Source organism: Pungitius pungitius, chromosome 2 (assembly GCF_949316345.1).
Source record: "Pungitius pungitius chromosome 2, fPunPun2.1, whole genome shotgun sequence".
Lineage (NCBI taxonomy): Eukaryota > Metazoa > Chordata > Actinopteri > Perciformes > Gasterosteidae > Pungitius > Pungitius pungitius.
The window spans coordinates 20,453,474-20,472,973 of NC_084901.1; the positions used below are offsets into that span (position 1 = coordinate 20,453,474).

Genomic DNA, 19,500 nt, shown 5'->3' on the forward strand with positions numbered 1-19,500 from the left:
TCCTTGTGGTTACCTTTCATTGTCCTCTAATTTCATCTTCAAAAAGGAATACTAATTCTAAAATGTGTTGATTTGTCATTTGGAAAACTCTTTTAGAGGAGTTTAGAAGATGCACAGGCAGAATTTCCTCAAGTGAAGTTCTCGGGGACCAATAAAGCACCGCTTCAGTGCTTTATGTCCCCATGTCCTCCCTTGTTTCCCAGAACAAATGGATGAGAACAAGGAAAGGACACAGTGCAGATGTGTTTATTTTGACATACTGAGCACTGAGTACCGAGGGAGATTTTCATCAGGTGCCTGAAGGTTAGGTCAAAGACGGTGTCAGATTTTAAAATGTAGAACCCAAAAAGACCTTGATTGGACTTTCAGAGGTATTGAAAAAATAAAGCTGTGTTTTCCATTTAATACAGAAACCTCTAAACCGTGCAGTCACTGCAGAGAAAACTGTAACCAGTTTGTAGGAGCTTGCTGTTTAACAAGTATTCACTAAGCAGCCCAAAGCCTTGTTTAGTACAAGAGGCAAATATAGGAGGGGTCTATTGATGCTTGAAGGACAGCTTGACACCCTCGAGGAGGAAAAACCGTCTGGAGAGCTCCTTTAAATCCGTTTTCCGTTCTCCTTTTGAAGTTTGTACTGTCAAGAACAAGAGAGGAAAAGCTGTGGGACTGTCATTCTTCGTTTGGGTAGAGGCAATAACAGTGCTGGAAGTTCCTATATGTTATAATATGCCAGGAAGAAATATCTTTGATGGTCATGGTTAATCGACAGCTGGAAAGATTCTTCAGCAAACTGTAAAACAATTACAAGTCTATGACAGATGCCATTCCCCCCAAGTCAGCCTTCAGCCTAGAAATAAAGTGAAATACAAATTAAATAGCTTTTAAAGTTATGGCAGTGTATCTTTTAAACAAGAAGCCGTCTAACAGCAAATGAAGTGACTTTAAATAGAATATGTTCAAGGAGTGGATGCAGACAGATTTAAACCCTCATCACCTTTTATCTTTAGAGCACTAAGCTAATCCAGAATGACACCACAGTATACACGTCATCTACCAGGAGTTGCTAGATAGAGGCAGGGGTTTCAATCTTCCCCCAATTCATGACCACTAGAGCCCGACCAAGTCTGGGGAAAAATAGCAAATATTCTCACTTGAGAGCCTGAAAGCAGATAATCCATCGCCACGTTTATTAAACAAAAGGGACAGTTTTTGATCAATTTGTCTCCAGTGAAGGGGAACTAAACCCCTCCCATCACATTTGAAACACAGTGCCTGCATACCGCTGGAGACCCAACCCTAAAGCGGAGTGAAATGCCTTCAAACCCCAGTCAGTACTCACGCCCAGCCACAGATCCTCTCATTAGCTGTAGCGGTGTAGCAAGACAGCGCGTCAAGTACTTTGTCCAGAAGGGAAAGCTTATTGTTATAAAAGCACAACCATAATTACTCTAGTGAGAACAATCATTTAAATGAGAGGCTTGTATGCGCTTGAATGAGATACAGACAAAAGAGGAGCAACGGCTCTTCGTCAGCTGTTTCAGCTCAAGCCCGAGAGACCGGCCAGCAAAGGCATCTGCTAAATCTGTGAGTTTGTCCTGAAACACCAACAAATGGAACGCGATTTCCAAAGCAAATAAGTGGCTGGGATTTAGCCGAGTCAGCTGCACATTCCTGAGCACAGAACTGGGTTACGGGAGAAATATTCTATTCTCTTTGTGACACGACAAGCCCGCTGCTCCCAGGACCACGGACGATGGGGCATGAATGGGCTCATCGCGGGATGGACCTCAAAATGGGTCATGAGCACATAGCCGGCCCCTCGGGGGCGACAAACAATTCATCTGGTGGTGGTCAACAGTAGACGGTACTCAGCCCAGCGCAATTGGAAGCAGGTCGGATCTTTCTTGAAGCTCGCTGGGTTGGAAATTGCGCTTAATGGACGTCGCGCTGGGTGATGTCTGGTGCACGCCATGCATTATGCAAAGACATTCGCATAACCGGATTGAGCCAGTGCATCACAGAGGTCCCGGGGTTTGAACATCTCCTTTTCAACGTTTATAGACCAAGACCGCTGCTATGTGTGGTGATCACCAGTCTATCCATTTCCTGTGTAAAAGACCCTGAAGAAGAGTTTCTCCACAAAACTAAGGGTTCATAATGGCAATGTACTCGTCACCTGTACGCTCGGCATTTAACATGCATAAAGTTAGCAAACTGCCTTGTGACCAGATGGGGACCTAAACTCTCCAAGTGGGGCATGCGAGGTGATATCAATTATCAAGGTGATAATGATACGTCAACGTCGTGTTACGAAATTATTTCTGCTGTTCGAAAGTGTCTGAAAAGAGTTCACTTTTCAGGGGGTTTTCTCAATCGAGAAGGTTTCTTCAGGACGGCGGCCAAACAACAGCCATTAATTACACCCGCCCACAAATGCATTGTGTCCATGTGGGACATCACATACATAACAAAATCTCCTCAAAAACCACAAAACTAGGTCCTCAAATCCCATTTTTTGGGTGTTGAAGTTGGCTTCGGCCCGTATGGAAATCCCTGAGTGGAATAGTATGTGTGGAACACGTGGTCCAGGCCCTGGATCCAGCGCAGCCCGCCCACCCACTGCGGAGCGGTTGTCATCGCACCGTGATGCTGCTGCTGCTGCTGCTGCAGCGGCTCGGAGCATCTTATCAGCAGCTGCCAATTACAACACGGGAACCTTATCAGCGGCAGCCAATTACAACACGGGAACCTTATCAGAGGCAGCCAATTAAAACCAGGGGAGTGTCTGTGAGCAGGTGTCAACAGCTCAGTGAACTCGCTGGGGCTCTTATCCGGCTCCGCCTGCGCCATCCAACGCGGCTACAACGTTGTGACAAGAGGGGCTGGAGGTGCAGCCGGGTTGCAGGCCTCCCAGAAAGACTCCACACCGAAAGCTGCAACATTTCAGTGCGGTTTTAAACAGCAGAGGACTGAAAAAAAAAAAACTAACTAAATTGTTCACTTGGCATCAGCTTTGAATGCAGAAGCTATTTAACGAAGCATTTGGCTCTTTGTGAGACCGGCTTCTCGGATTGATTACAGTGCAAGAGATGTAGCGAGCACTTTCTCTTTTATACAACCTCCAGCCGTAGATGACAAGTAGGATGCATTATTTCTACTTATAAACATCTGTTATCTAATCTCAATGGAGGAATCAGTGACATGCTACCGCCTCTCTTTTCGTGAGCAACTGAGAACTTAAACAGTGACACGCTCGCACACAAAAAACATCATTTGTTTTTTTTATTTAGACACATGAGATGCTGATCTGATCTTTTGTCTCAATAAATATTACACAATGTTTTACCCCAAGCGCTACATTTCTTCCCACCAATTTCTTATCGTTGCATCAAGGATTAGTGTTCTGATATTCAGTTTACAATGATACGAGAAAAAGAAAAGCAGACATTTAAGAGGCTGGACCCTGGGATTTCTTTTTCTTTTTTTTTTATACATTTCAGTTTTTTATTGCGATTGTGACAATTGGCGCCTAGTTTCAGCTCTAGAATCCGTGCACAAACTTGATCATTTACACTTAAATGATCCCTTAACACAGCATCGATGTTTCCTAATTGCATCATTATTCACCAATCTTACTGAGGACTATGAGATGCAAAAAAGTAATAAAAAAAAAACAATGTCTTAATGTTGATCTTTTCTCTATTTTTCAATCACTGCAGATTCTTGGCTGGCACTTGTGAAAATCTAAATCCCACATCATCAATAAAAAGCAGCATGAAAGCTGTGCAGGGATTTCACTGTGAGTGCAGACCGGCACGTTCCTGTCATCACCAACTGTGTCACCGGTCATGAAACCTAATGGAGACACATCAGAGTACGGTCAGGCATTGGAGACCACATCCAAGACTCTAGCAGAGAGTGACCTCCGCGTAGTCACGCAGCATTGAAAGGATAAATGGTCTGGGGCTGTCCCGAGTAAGGTTTTCAGAATAGAGGTCAATGCTATTATTTCAAATGGCTCATATTTTCTCTAATGGCAGCATGGTTGGCTGCAGTCTTGAGATAGAGCCGCAGGACGAGAACATCTGATGCCAAGTGAACCCTTTCTCTCCGTTGGCTTGAAGCGACAACGCCACAGGAAAGAGGAGTTTTCAAAGTCTTAACAGCTGACCACCAGAAGTACAGCTTTGAGAGTCTCTTACTCAGGCATCATACGCTGACCTTTTTTCCCTCTTTTTAGAACCATGCAAACTCACTTTGTCTCTGAAAAGCTAATTTCACATTTCCTTCTGCAATCAATAGATCAGCCATAAGTCTGTACCACGTGGTGACCGAGAGGAGAAAGAAAGCCATCACATTTAACAAAAACGAGAAAAGCTCATTAAACTGAGGTGTACGTATGTATCGTTCTTACGTTAATATAAGTAGGTCTAATTCTTTTCTGACAATGCACTAATTGCTAAATAGACTAATTGTTTCAGCCCAACTAGTGAATGATGCAAACATACAACTCATCTTAAATGGTAATGGACAGCACTGGGTCTACATTTGTTGTTATTAACCTCGGCCTCCCCGCAAGCGGCTTCAACACACGGCGTCCAGTTCAACGCCTTGCAACCAACGTGGCAACTCGACACCCTTAATCATGTGGCGTGCCGACTCTAGATTAAACCCATTAGCCCTTCTTCTACAAAGCACAAACACCCAGAGGGGGAAGTCAAGCGGAGCGGCAGCGTCGAATGGCTGTTAACAAAAGGCACCGCTGTGTTGATACAAACGTCGTCGGGCAAGTGGACCCTGCGGCCTCCGCACACATGCACCAGCTGACGCATCGCAAGGCAGCAGAGACGGGTTCCCGCTGTGCAGTCTGGGAATCTGTAGTCGCATCAGCAACCCTCGGCATTCCCCATCGGACCTATTTGATTAGCGTGCATGTTGGAAACACTGATGTTATAAATAGGAAATCATTCAATAGATTTTGTCAATATGCCTCACACGGTTGGTGTCCTTGTAATTATTTTTAGACTCCCCATTGCCAGGTGTCACTATTGACTCCTTCGTTATTCCGCTTTACGTCTTTAAATGCATCACCGTAAGCTCTGATAATTAGGTCGTCCATTTCAAACGCAGGCTTTAAGTGCGGTTTCCGGGTCGAGTCGCACGTGCGCGGCATGTGTGCAGAGCACACAAAGTAACTGGGTGAAGACCGAAGTCGTCATCGTGTGCTTCCGCCCACGCACAAGGACGATATGCTCCATCAAACAACAACGGGGGAGGAAGGAGGGAGGTACGGAATACAAAAAAGGCGAGAAGCAGCAGCGGGCGGATCCAGATGTGAGCAAGTGCTTGTTATATAAAAAGGGTTGTTCAGCATTTAATGAGACTACGGAGCCATGGCGACTCGGTGGAAGAAATATGCGGAATCTTAGCAGAAATAAATTGACTTTCTTTTCCTCTCAAACTGCAGACAAAAAGGTACTTGTATGATGTAACTTTGAAATGGTCTTGGTTGCTGTTGCTGAAGAGCAGTGAAATTTGTGCCCTTCAGCAAATCCCATCTTGCTCAAAAAAGGGTATTAGTCTATGAAAAGTCCCTTTAAGACTACTCAAGATAACTGCAAAGAGAAACAACTTTACAGACCCACCATACTTAATGCAACTTTACTGTATAAATATACAGTATATTTTCAAATTGAGATGATTAATTAAAGCCGGATTATTTCAGTTGAAAGGACCAATTATGTTGAAATTTCTAAAGCTAAAATGCCAAAACGTTATAGATTGCAGCTTCCCAAATGGGAATATTTGCAGCTTTTTTAGTTATTATTGATAGTAAAATGGATCATCAGTGTATAAATAACTAACGAATAATCAGCAGATAATAATTGCAATCATAGTATCATTTGAAATTTGTATTCACAATTTGTATTCAACCAGGTAAAAGCAACACATCACTGTCAGTCTGTTAACATGATGTTTAGCTGGTATTTCTTCTACACCTGTAAATTACCTTTTCAAGCAAAGTCATAAAAACAGAGACTACTTTTCAAAATCCAACAGATGGGAGCCCTGCGGAGGGCTCGCTCAGTGAGCAGCTGATGGATTGAGTGGGGTGAGGCCGCAGGTTAGCTTCAGCCATTAAAACACAACTTCCACTGGAAGATGAATGGAAGGAAAATGTATTGCTTCTGCGATGTGCAGACCATACGCGTGTGTGTGTATATATATATATATTACAGTTTGGACCTGAGCAAGGCACCCGAGCCCCTAGTGAAACCATGGGTTAGAAATGCAATGCAAGTTGCTTTGGATAGAAGCCTCAGCTAAATGACATGTCATGTAATGTCTCTTCAGTTCAGAGAGCAGGGTGAGCTGCAGTGCAGCTGTCCCATGAGAATCTTATTCGGCTTCAGCTCACACATTAAAATGGTTTCGTTCGTACCGTGTGTCTAATTTTGATTCCACTCTCTGCACCCCGTTCCTGTGTCGTGTGACCCGGCGTGGATTTCCTGTGCCGAGAATCGCCGGCATCAACAAGCAGCCCCTCGGGTTGTGTGCAAGTTGTTGCTGTTTACAGCTGGGTGGCACCTCTGACTTTAGTTCAGCAGGTCTCCTGATGCCAGTTGACATACGAGAATGGCAGAGAAACCTCAAAAAGAGTCGATTTCAGCACACGGCTCCCACACAGCACAAGCTCAGACTCATTTTCGCATTCAGTGAGGAAGTGTGTCTAAACTTTTGACTGGTGCTGCACGTGGAAAAGGCGGAGCGGGCTGTTGACTCGTGAACCCCGGTTGCAGGCTGGGGGGAGAAGCCAGGAGGGCCGAGGAGGGGAGGAGATGGATGGAGGGAGAGGTGTTGATGGAAAAAAAGAGCGGCCCCCGGAGCTCGCTGCTGTGGGCAAAAGCGCTGGGTAGAAAACAGAGCGATTCTTTAGCTTCTCACTGAGCAGATTGATAAGAGGGAGAACAGATGAAACCAGGCAAGGCCTCAAATGATGTTTTCCATCATTAAGTTTCTTCTTCTTCCCATAATGAGGGATTTAAATAAATCAGATTAGAGTCAAGCTCTGTAAGAATGAAATAAAGGGCCCAACATGTCACGTTATATCAGAACATGAAAATCGCAAACTATTGTAGAGGAAAGATTATAATGCGGCTCCTATATTTTGCATGTAGAGTTTTATACAAGTTAAAAAAATACCAGAGGTTTGATGAAACCACATCATGTTTCAGTAGAAATCCGGTCTACCTTGACAGTATAAATTATTCATTGGGTAATCTGCGCGTGGCGTTTTGGTGGCTGATGTGCAGAAATCTGACAGTCGCTAGTCGCTTTTTTTTTTTTAAAACACTGAAGATAAACAGCCTTAACGTTTGTAATTGGATCCTGTGAGCATTGGAGTCTCGGGTCATCCTTCTCAAGTTAGACAACATGTTCTTGACCAGAGGAAATTACAGAGTCTATTTTAAATAAAATGATAGTCCAGATGGAAGGGAGCAGGGTTGCTTAGAGTCAATAAGGGATGAGAGATTTTTAATGTTTAGTCGACTGTAAGAAAATGAATGGGCAACTATTTAATTTTTATTAATTTTTTTTAATTTTTTAGGAGGAACAAAAATGTTACGGCATTTGAAAAAAAAAATCTGATTATGTGAACATACGATTTTAAGTGGCTTTACTGAGACGGACCAACACAAAAAGACCCCTGAATGTCAATCTCCAAGAGTTCACAGTTCCCATGAATTATTGCAAATGTACACACAGTAATACAATCAGATTTAGAAGATATTTTTATTCAGCTGCAGTTAACATGACATGTCAGTTTCTAAAACTCTAGTCTGCATGCTATGCCCTTAATAGAAATGAAGTTAAAAACCCAAAACTGAATGGGAAATTGTGAATGCAAAGACCCCCTGGAAGTCAACTCATTTGGACTGAGTTTCACATCCCAGAGGCTGGAGAGAAAAAAAGCCATCTCAGGGCTAATTGTTTATACTTGCTGCAGTAATAGAGGGTGGGCCACCTGCACAAAAACACTGGCCTGTTTGCTTTGATCAAGGAGAGAAAATGTGCCGAGACATGAGAATCCTTCCAGAGCAGAGCGCGGCGCCTTTTGGCACCGTGAATGATTTAGACCTCGTATGTTTGTAGGCTTTGCCAGATGGCACCAATCCGTGACCACAGCCGCGTGCAGAGGACCAAACGAGGGGGCGCGATTAAATAACATTTTAAAAAGAGGTGCGGTGAGTAAACGGGGTAAAAGAATCCTATTCCCACTGGTGTCGATGAGTGGAGGACGAGGCTCGAGACCTCCACTTTGACCCGGATCACAGACGAGCTGGTGTGACTGGGATGGTATTTGGGAATTATGACGCAAATTATAACACACCTGCCCCACTTTATATCAGCGCTGAAACAATAGAGTAATCCTAAACCCTTTAAGCCTTTTATCAAATCTCAAACTCTAGTCGTGAGACAAAACCACCTTATTACGGAGGACGTTTCTCACTATCATACTGAAGACACGCCCCTACCGTTCTGCAGATCGCATTAGTCTGTAAGCACATCCTGCTCACAGGCACGCAGGCAATGCAATTTGCTCTGCACGCCCTCAAGTTCTGGGAGCTTAATGAGGTCATTTTTGACTTCAGTCAGTCGTCCTGTGGCCCATCCATCAGCATCACTTGCCGTCTTCTCAGTTCTCTGTGTGGCCTCAGCGTCACAAAGACGGACGTCCAGCCGTAAGTCTCCCCCCTCACAGACAGGACCCCCCCTCCCTCCCTCCCTCCCTTCACCGCACCAGGACAGCTGTATGCATCTAGATGGAGTGTCATCTCAAGTATTACATTACTTACCTTCCATCGGCTATTTGCCTCCCGGTTGTAGGTCAATGACATCATATTACAGTCTTCATGCTAACATCCATTACCCACCCCTAAAAGAAAAGAAAAAAAACGAAGCCACAAAAAAGAAGTACTGGTGCATGCAGTATTGGAAACTACCATGTAAAACCTTCTCAGAGAGAGAGCACTTTCAGTTTGCTGAAGTGTCGTTTTTTTTTTTTCTTTCTTTGAGGGTTTTGGTGTGCCACACGGGAAACGCCAGTCAGTCTGAGAAGCATTCATCATAAGGAAGAAATGTACGGTGGGAACTGAATGTTCATGCTCCCATAGAAGACCTCGTTCTGACAAATGCTTTCAGAATCTCCAATATGAGCCCTGACCGAGGGGGAAGTGTGCGAGGATCGCTTTGCCTCAATAAAGGTCACACCTGTAAAAGGGTAATGAGTATTTTTTGTCTTAGTCAGTAAAAATAGCTTGTGTTATTTCAAACAAAGGGGGAATGGAATATATTTTTTATCAGAAAACTTGCCGCCTCCCCCCCCCTCTCTTTTCATGTGACGCAGCCTATTAGGATTTCAGAGCGTTCGGTTTCTCCAAAGAATTGCTTTTGAGGGATAAAGTGGGAAAAAAATTCTATGTTAACTCATATTAGGTCTGTAACACTGCAGGAGAGGCTGCTAATAGTTACTTATATTACTTCTTTTTTTTTTTAAAGACTGACCCCACATCGGGCGTCTCCAAACGCAGCTGTTCACAAATAACCCATGATGAATATTTAACCCGGTATACGCTAATCACTATTAACAAAAAATATTAATATTCTCACCCGGCAAACAAATAATCAATAATTCTCCTTTATAAAACATTTACTTTGATAAGAACAGCCTCACAACACTGACATTTGGTCTCTGCAGTAAAGCGAGGAGTCTCAATGATACATAAAACACTGGCGTGTACTAATATGTATCCAGATAAGCCTTATTTTTGCTGCTATATGTTTTGATGTTCTGGCTGATGAAACCATGCCACTCCCTACATACACAACATGCATGCTTACTTGCCCTTGCTAAATTAGATTAACCTTTCGGCTTAAGAATCAATAGCGTTTTATTCAACACCTCTCTCTCAGCTGCGGCTAAAGGTTAATGCACAAGAGATTGAATCGGCGAGTGCACGATTCTTTTATTTGCCAAAACTACGGGTCTGAACTGGCCTTTGTGATCATATTTCAGTAATTGATTTTTATGCAGAGACAAATTTGAGTGGGAGGTTTTCTTTAATCCTGGCATTGTAGGTGCTTTCGACTAATCCATATGCATGGCCTCTGGTTGGAAAATAGGCCTCTGTTCGGACCGCTGCTCAATATTTGTTTTTACAGTCCAACAACCTTGTTACAAGGGTACTCATCACCCTATTCTATTTGAGAGAGCCATTGCATATGAATGCATTTCTATTTGCTCCTTCAAAGGAGGTTTCCAATGGAAACCGTCTGCATGGTGACCTGTAGGAAAAGGTCTGTGGTAAGCTGGTTAATCGGTGCAGTCTCTCATAGAGTAGCGGTCTAACGGGGACACCAACGTGCTAACGTGGCTTGTGTTTTAGGTCGGGTTTGGTATGGTATTAATGGTGCTGTAATGTGTAGGTATCCCACTAAATCATTTGGAATGTCACGCATGTAATCGTGAACGCGGGGCGTATTTGGACCGTCAACGTAAATGGTCCGTTTGTGTAAAACGAGAAGCCGCCGTCGGCTTTGCGAAACTTGTGTGCAGAGGTGAGGGCACTTTGGTGGTTATTTCAACACAAATGACCCAAGTTGTTTCCTGTGAAAAAGCGATCACATTTTTAAAAAGGCTCCATCCGTGCAACGAGTGGCGGTTCAGGTCCTTTAAAGTCGGTGTTTAACTAAGTGCTCTCGTTGAGCCGAGGTAGACTGCATAAAGTGTTTGGGAGGTTCTCAGGTACTCAGGAGCGCAGCAGGCACAGAAGCCAACCTGACCTTTTCTCCACACAGCCAGGAGACCCTCGCTCTCAGGCCAAGGACCGGGTCGCACATGAAGTCATGGGATGCGTCGTCCTGCCAATGATGTCAGCGTCTGGTCATTTACTTTACACTTTTGCCCAAAAACAAACCTTTTCACCATCCAGCTCTTTGGTACTGGTCACCAAGACAAATGTATCGTTCCATCCACACCCATTTAAGCATATGAACTGTGACCGTTCAAATCTCATACCTCAGAGCAGTTAATCTAATCAACATCACACTCAAAGACGTCTAAGGTGGTGTAATTTAGACACAAATTATTTTGAATATAAACTTATCTTTGAATAAGTTTATGCAGTGGCTTGATGCCCACTTCTGGAAATGAGAAATCTAAAAATCTTATTCCCTTCCCTGTGGCCAATGAGCGATAAGCGGCTCCTCACAGCAGAGCAAGCAGCGCCTCCGGAGGGCAGACAAATCCACCCGCTGAGAACCATCATCGCTCTAGTGTAAACAATGCTGGATTAGTACTTGGCAAATGCTGTACGAGGAGCAAAATGCAATCAACTCATGTAATAGACCTAAAGGGAGAAACAACAACAGAATAATACAACGTACATACAATTTGCTTGTTTACAAGAAAAACACAGAATTCTTTCCCATTTTGACATTTTGCGTTCTCTCTTTGATGCCCTTTCATTCCGTTGTGTGTCTCCATTTCGCCTCGTGAATTGCACTTAACTTTGTTTTGAACTGCTTCGCAAATGAAGATGATTATTAGTGTTACATTAACATACCAGGCGTGGGATAATGAAATCCAGCTTGGGCGGCTGCTACTAAACTGACATTCATATTTATTATGAGTGGGGAAATCAGGCTCTCAAGTCTAAAAAACATAGTTAACTGAAAAAAAATTCACAAGTTGGGGTGATTTCCAATTAAACTAAGCATTGAGTTAGTCTCACTGAGTGATTGAATTTTAGAGAAGAATGATTATCAATTCAACCTTTTACATTATATGTCATTTAGCTGGCGCATTTTTACAAAAGCAACTTACATTGCATTATAACCCATGCCTTACATTTTGCCTGGGGAGCAATTAGGGGTTAGGTGTCTTGCTCAGTGACACTTGGCTTGGCACATGGGGCAGCCGGGATTTGAACCACCAGCCTTGCGGCTCCCAGCACATCACACTACTCCATGCGCCACCATCGCCCAAACTTAAATATTCCCTGCAACTTTCCACGACTTGGAATTATTTATTGAGCGGCTTTCTTCAAATCCCGACCCATGAGATGCAGCTGTGTAATGTTCATGAAAGGCGTCCGTGTTGCAGACGACCCGTGATGGATCATCAAGTGAAATGACAACGAGAGGAATCTATCCATTAGGGTGCCTTTGAGTAGACTCAATAAACACGCCAGCTAACGAGGGGGGCGATCCGTCAAGAGATGACCTACACTGGAGACCGCTCATGCCCACCATCGCTGTCCCATTCCCCCGGCGCTGCACCCAAAGACGCTAGCAGCAATGACAATGCACATCGGTAGGCTGGAGACAATGCTTTCCAGTAATGGGGGCACGGTAGTAAACGAAATACAATCTCTGCCGCTCAAGTTCTGTCGCAGAAAGCGGATTTCTGGGTTGCCGGTGTTTCAATCCGCTTTCCACATTTGCAAGATAAAGACCGGGGGGAGGAGGAGGAAATGCATCGGCCTCGCAGCGGAGCAGCAAGACGGAAATGATTCATCCTTGAACGCGACTGAGCATCTCTGCATCCGACTCAAACGGAAAGCAACACAGAGCGGCTGCTTGGAACCGCTAACAAGTCGGCTCCCCTCAACTGTTGTTGAATTCCTCAAACGATAGGAACCGGCGAGTTAGCTACTAGAGAGAAGAAGAAGAAGAAGGAAATAAAGGGGAAGGGAAAATTCTGATTCCCAACATGCTACCCTGCATCTAAAGGGAATGTGTTCTCCAGAGAAACCTGTGATGTACAAGCTGATAGCAGAAAATGGAGAAAAATGATCATCTGCTGATGAAGAGGGAGGTCAAAACATTTAGTTGTAGACGGGACTAATGCGTTTTGGATTGAGAATTAGTGGTGAATCCACCGAAAGGGAGAATTGATTTTTATGTGTTTACGCCATCTTCATTTAAAGTGTAAAACCGCTTCACTCACAAGTCTTAATGTCACAGTGTGGAAATAAATCAAATCATTTGGACACACAGTGGTCCTTCGTTTGACACTCTTTCGTCATAGTTTGACTCGGTCGCTGAACTGAAAGGGAACTTCATCAAGTCCGAGGGAAGCTGTGAGGGGAAGATGAATTGTGGATGAGGGCCGTGTTAATGTGGGGTGTTAATCCGGTCCAATTAGCATCGCCAAGGAAGCAGAGAACACGGAACACCACCTCTCCCTCTCAAGAGCCCTCTCCTTCCAATTACCCACAAAGCAATTCATTACTCCGTACTTCTTTAATTCTTTAATTAGCAGGCCCTTCTTTAATTTGATGCATCGTAGGCCTCATTTCAAAACTCAACTCACGGTTTCGTTACAGCGCACATAACACACACACACGTGTGAGCGGACAAAACTTGCTCAGTGGATCCGTTTGTGCGACGGGTGTGTGTGTGTGTGTGTGTGTGTGTGAGAAAGCTGGAGGCATGTGTGCAGCTTTGATTGGCCGGAGGTGTTGGCACGGTAACAGGCGGTCAGGCACACAATCTCTGCGGACCCGTTTGCTGCCGCAGCTGCCTGACCTCCAGAAAAAAAGGAAAAAAAAGGGCTAAACAGCCTCAGGACATGGCAAGCTAATCGAAAACCACAAAGACTGAGCTAAGCCACTTCTCCCTCCCCCCCTACCTCTACCACCAAATTATGGGATTACGCCACATTTCCCATCGCAGCTATTTGATGTTGGTAGAGGAAGGGTCAAAATCTTGCTGTTGTATCAGAGCCGTTTTGAACGAAGGAGGAGATTTGAAATTTAACCCGGCTGATGGAGTGAAGGGGGGCTGATTGATTGAAGGGGGGGGGGGGGGAACCGCCCCGGGACTAGACCCCATAGACGGACCCTGCAGCAGCGACAGCGCAGCGCGCGCGAGTTAGTCGGTAGTCAGTACCTGGAGGCAGGCTGGCCCGCTTCCTCTTCTTGCTATTCTCACCGGTGCTTTCCAGAGGGGGACACTCGGTCCCCAGCGGCCCGCCGGAGCCGCTGAACTGTAGGGGGTCGTTGTTGCCGGCTGGATCAAAGGACAGAGAGTTGAGTCCTGGAGAGACACGGAGAGACACAAACTATTGGAGGAGACGCTGAGACATCACAAAAGCAGAAGAACAATATCGCTTGCAGCAGCGTCCACACACGTTCGGCGTGCGATGCAGATTTTCAAAGAATCTTTGGTGAGCGTAGATACCAAGAACTTGTATATAGTATAATTTTTACTCTGCAAATCAGATCTTTTTATTTTGACACCCCTTTTAAAAAAAATTCACATATATCAGTATGAAAAAATTCACATTCAGTATGAATCATTATTTGAAATTATGCTCTTAAGAAACTAGTACCCAATATTTACCCAGCACTTCCACAAAAACAACATCTCATTCTATTTTAAACAGGATGTAAATGTATTGCTACAGTGCGCTGCATAACGAGGCCGATCAATCAGTGAAGCAGTTCAGCGGAGGAAGCAATGTTTTTTTGTTTTTTTAGCATTTTGTTTTTGCTCACCGCTATCTCACAAAAACAGGATCATCATTCATATCATGAAAACAGGACAAAAAGAGCTCTCACGTCCATAAGTAATGAAAACAAAAACAATGTCGAGGTTCGCTCCCGAGTCCTAATAAATGATAACTTAACTCGGCGCATCGGCTCGTTTCCTCTCTTTAGGGGTTGTGTAGTTGTTTATGATTCCAAGCAGGGTTCTGGGGAGACTCGGTCTGCAGTCATGAAACATTCATGATACATTTGTTTATCCTCCCTCTGTTGCACACCCAATCAGTAGCCACACATTACCGTGGCTCCATCAGCGGTCAAGGGGACCCTCATCGGTTATTATCAAATCCAGACAGCGCTCCGAGTGTCGATATAATTAGAAAGGATCATCATTGTGGTCTTTGCTGTGAGAAATCTCCCTTTTACGAAATTAAGACTCACAGATTAAGCTTGGGAGAATACTTCAATGAATGTGTGTTTTGGTACTTTTTAAACCAAAAAGACAAGTGTCGAAAAGTACGACAGCTTAGACAATCACGGTCTAATCCGTGAAGCACTATTATAGTAATATTGAGAAGCTCTAATACAAATACCCTCTTCTGTTACATGTAGGCAGAGGTGACTTTGAACTCGCTGCAGTCGGTCTGAATAGATCTTCTGGCTGAGTTCACACACTGAGATCTGAAGTCCACCTCCCCCCAGCACCCTTCTGTCACACTTTTTTTTTTTATGATGAACGGCAGTGGTGTCGAGAATGAATGAAATCCATTGCTCTGCCGTCAGCGGTTTACAAAACAGGGCCTCTCAGTTGATGGCACGTTAGTTTGCTGTGAAAAGAAAATGGCAAAGAAACCACGAAAAGAGTGAAACGGTGCTAAAGAGCCGACAGGGAAACGGCACGAGAAGCATTCACTACGTCCTGCTCGGTCGGCATCAAGGGAAGCGGCGTCTTCTGATCCCATTGTCCAGGACGGGACGTCTCCATGTGGTGTAAGGGGGGTGAGTAGTTCAGAGGATGAATCGGCGACGAGGAAATGTGCTGCACTTAAATGTGTAATTAAAAAGTGATGCAGGGCTGCTGACTGGCTGCATCCAGTACATCTCTGTACCTTATCTTCACCTTCTCGCCGCAACGGTGAAGCTCTGAGGGCGAACTCGAAGAAAAGCATTTCACACATTCAGCCTCAACCAAACGGCTTTTGCGCTCTACGTTGCTGTTTGATTTTATCTCGGGGACCACTTATTGGAGAGTTACGACCCGCAAAAGGAAACCGTGTCAATTGAAAAAAGGACCGGAGCCTCCATCTGCGTCAGCATTTGTGTTAAGAACCTCTCTAATGGGTCGCCGCCCACTCACTCCTTTTGTGTACAGGCTGACGGGCGATGTGTGTTTCAACATCTGGATAGCGGGAAGAGTAATGTCAGTGAACAGCCCTCCCCAGTGGAGGAGGGAAATAAATACCAGGAGAGTGGGGTGGAGACGGGTGGAGGCTTTGGACAGAAGGGCTTTAGAGCAACTGAAGAAAATGGGGAGAAAAAAAAAAAAAAAGAGATCAAACTGATAAACCTTAAGCTGCGTGACATCCGGAGGAGGTGCCACAACAGAAACAACAGAAACAACAGAAAAAAACTAAACACTGGGATGCGTTTGGGATGGGAAACCTGACTGCACCACCAAGAATGTGGAGAACTGTGTTATGAAGACAACAATGTAATCATCGAGACACGACACACACTCTCGTTATATGTGAAATTCTTGGTCGACTATCTGTCTGATTGATAGACAGAAGATTATAAAGCTAGGCCTGAAGAAGCTGAAATAAAATTGTTCTAATATTCTATGGATGAGATATTAGATTCTACCCCTGATCAAACGTAGGTTGCAGCAATGGAGAAGCCCGGGGGAAGACAACACCATCACTGGTCATGGAGTTCCTCTGGAGTTTTAAAATTATGTTTGACAGCAATTACATAAAAAACCAATTCTAATGATTTCAAACCACACCGGCGTCTGCGGGGGCTCAAACCAGTGACCTCTCTGTAGAGATCACATCGTTAAGCGCCGTTGCGCCTCGCTGCAATGATTCTCCTGGTAGCATGTTTGCATCATTCTCCCCGAGTCCTTAATCCGACTCCGATCAGCTAATAAACCCAGCAGTACAGTATGAATAATGCAGAGCATTAGGGAATGTGTATCAGCCCAACGTCGCAGGTAAGTGCCTCTGCTCGAGTGTGTGTGGGAAGCAGTGGACTATTAATCTAAGATAACACTGAGAAACACGGAGGCCGTGCAGAATGCTGCAGGTTCATTCATCCAAACAAGACAAAGGGCCAGATGGTGGCACACGACACTATTGTTTGTCCAACCGTACAGGGCCCAATCATTACTAAAGCACAACAAGGTTCCTACTGGCGTCAAAAAAAGGCCACGTGGTTTGCCAAATTCACCTTTCAGGAGCAAATCTGACAAAAAAACTGGGACAAAGTAGTTTATATATTAAGTGCTACGGAATATTCTCCAAGTCGTATATGCGTCCCCTCTGGTTTTTAATACCACCATTTTTCAAGAAAAGGAGAAATTATCCCAACAGTGTTGTAATTGGAGTCCAAAAGAAGAAGTTAAATATTTTAAGTGGAGCAATATGAGCATATTTAATTGCACTACTTCACTTTATGAGGTTGTCCACTGGATTAATGCTCTAAAAGGGAAAACACTTAGAAATGATTCACTCATATTTTAGAAATTTAGCGGGACTAGTAAATTCATTTAATCTGAATGGTACCCTGTGCAGCCTTCTTTGTGATCCATTATGCCCACACTGCTTGTACGCGTGGTGCGACCAAACTGGCAGCCAGTTCTCAAAGTCCAAAGTTTCTTCTTGAAATGGCTTGTTTTGTCCAAAAGATATTCCACTTCCAATTCAATAAAACAGCGGGAAACCGCTAATAATATTTGAGGGGACGTTGACATTACTCCCTCAACACATGAGAATGGCAACCATGTGGCTGGAGAGGAAAGGACGTGGAGCCTTTGAAACACAGATTTTAAAACAAGGAAGCGAGAGAGGTGACGTTGCGGGGCACAAGTCTGATAACATGCAAAAGGATGCCGCATCGTGATTCCCTGGCTCCGGGTCGCGGCGCATTGACGTGCCGGTCACGGGCCAGAACTCCAGGTTGTGCTGGGGGAGGCAGCTGGCAGGTCTACGAATAACAGGATACGAAATTAGCATTCAGTCACCTGAAAAGGTCACAGATGAAAGTCACAAGACCTCCGTTAAGTCTCGCTAAAGATCAGTCCCCTGCAAAACAATGAGATGTGACTCTATTTATAGCCAAGGGTGTCCACCGGAACAAAAGGGACACAAGCTGCTAAATAAGGGAGCCGGCTTACGCTGCGAATGCCCTTAGCAGTTGTATCAACAAGGTGTCTGATGAATGTGGCTTAGCAGTGGATGGCAAAGCATGCCAGGCAGTTGTGGAATTCTTGTGAGGGTATTAGCCAAGTTCTTTCACTTCCCGTGTATTTATAACAAAGGCTACAAAAGGGCCGTTAGAACAACAGGCGGCTCATACGAGCGGCGGGGTGCACGACCCCACGTACGCTTGTGATCGAGCAGCATCTCTGCAAACACAGCACATGAAAGGAGACAGGCGTGAGATGCCTACGCTGAAGTTCCAGGATTTTTAGCAGTTAATATATACACTCACTCACCGGCCACTTTATTAGGTACACCTGTCCAACTGCTCGTTAACACTTAATTTCTAAGCAGCCAATCACATGGCGGCAACTCAGTGCATTTAGGCATGTAGACATTGTCAAGACAATCTCCTGCAGTTCAAACCGAGCATCAGTATGGGGAAGAAAGGTGATTTGAGTGACTTTGAACGTGGCATGATTGTTGGTGCCAGAAGGGCTGGTCTGAGTATTTCAGAAACTGCTAATCTACTGGGATTTTCACGCACAACCATCTCTAGGGTTTACAGAGAATGCTCCGAAAAAGAAAAAACATCCAGTGAGCGGCAGTTCTGTGGGCGGAAATGCCTTGTTGATGCCAGAGGTCAGAGGAGAATGGCCAGACTGGTTCGAGCTGATAGAAGGGCAACAGTGACTCAAATAACCACCCGTTACAACCAAGGTGGGCATAAGAGCATCTCTGAACGCACAGTACGTCCAACTTTGAGGCAGATGGGCTACAGCAGCAGAAGACCACACCGGGTGCCACTCCTTTCAGCTAAGAACAGGAAACTGAGGCTACAATTTGCACAAGCTCATCCAAATTGGACAATAGAAGATTGGAAAAACGTTGCCTGGTCTGATGAGTCTCGATTTCTGCTGCGACATTCGGATGGTAGGGTCAGAATTTGGCGTCTACAACATGAAAGCATGGATCCATCCTGCCTTGTATCAACGGTTCAGGCTGGTGGTGGTGGTGTCATGGTGTGGGGAATATTACGGGGCAGGACTAACTCACACCATTCCAACTAGGAACTAGTGTACTGCTGAGTACAATCACTTGCAGCAAGAGTGCCTCCTACAGATTGTTCGTGAGTTCGGCCATGCCACACCCGAAAGACATAAACAACGGCAAAACAACTGAATGGCAGTTAAAAAAAAAGACCATAATGAAGAATAGAATTTCTATACTAGTTCAGCGAGTTATCGCATCCCAAAAAACAAGATAGAATTTCCAGAATATTGAGGCGCTTTGCGTCTTTAGGTAAATGTCAGAGGCACCAATCAGGGTTAATATGGGGACGACTCCTTGGAGAGGATTATGCTCTTCCCACTGGGAGCTCGCTAAAGGTTAATCTATTCCCCGATGCTGTGATGACATTTTGAAATAATGCTAACGTTGGGACATCACATTGTGCATTTACAAAAGTGCCCCCCACTCTGCATGCGACGTAAACCTCCAGTACTTCGGCATGGGAGCCGGAGCACACC

General features: G+C 44.7%; 2 protein-coding genes across 8 annotated transcripts in view; both read right to left on the bottom strand.

Moving 5' to 3' along the window:
* The window catches only part of LOC119211101 (large ribosomal subunit protein eL42), a 300,484-nt gene that overhangs the window by 120,423 nt on the left and 160,561 nt on the right, over positions 1 to 19,500 (bottom strand). The gene's annotated exons all lie outside the window — the stretch shown is intronic.
* The window catches only part of enox2 (ecto-NOX disulfide-thiol exchanger 2), a 118,400-nt gene that overhangs the window by 48,890 nt on the left and 50,010 nt on the right, over positions 1 to 19,500 (bottom strand). For 4 of the 7 annotated variants that reach the window (XM_037460658.2, XM_037460655.2, XM_037460654.2 and 1 more), the window contains one exon: positions 13,957 to 14,103. In XM_037460658.2, coding sequence (XP_037316555.2) covers positions 13,957 to 14,103 — 147 coding nt within the window. Of the gene's footprint in view, positions 1 to 8,858; positions 11,107 to 13,956; positions 14,104 to 19,500 lie in introns of those variants that run through there. The other 3 variants (XM_037460656.2, XM_062560591.1, XM_037460659.2) reach the window with 2 other exon arrangements.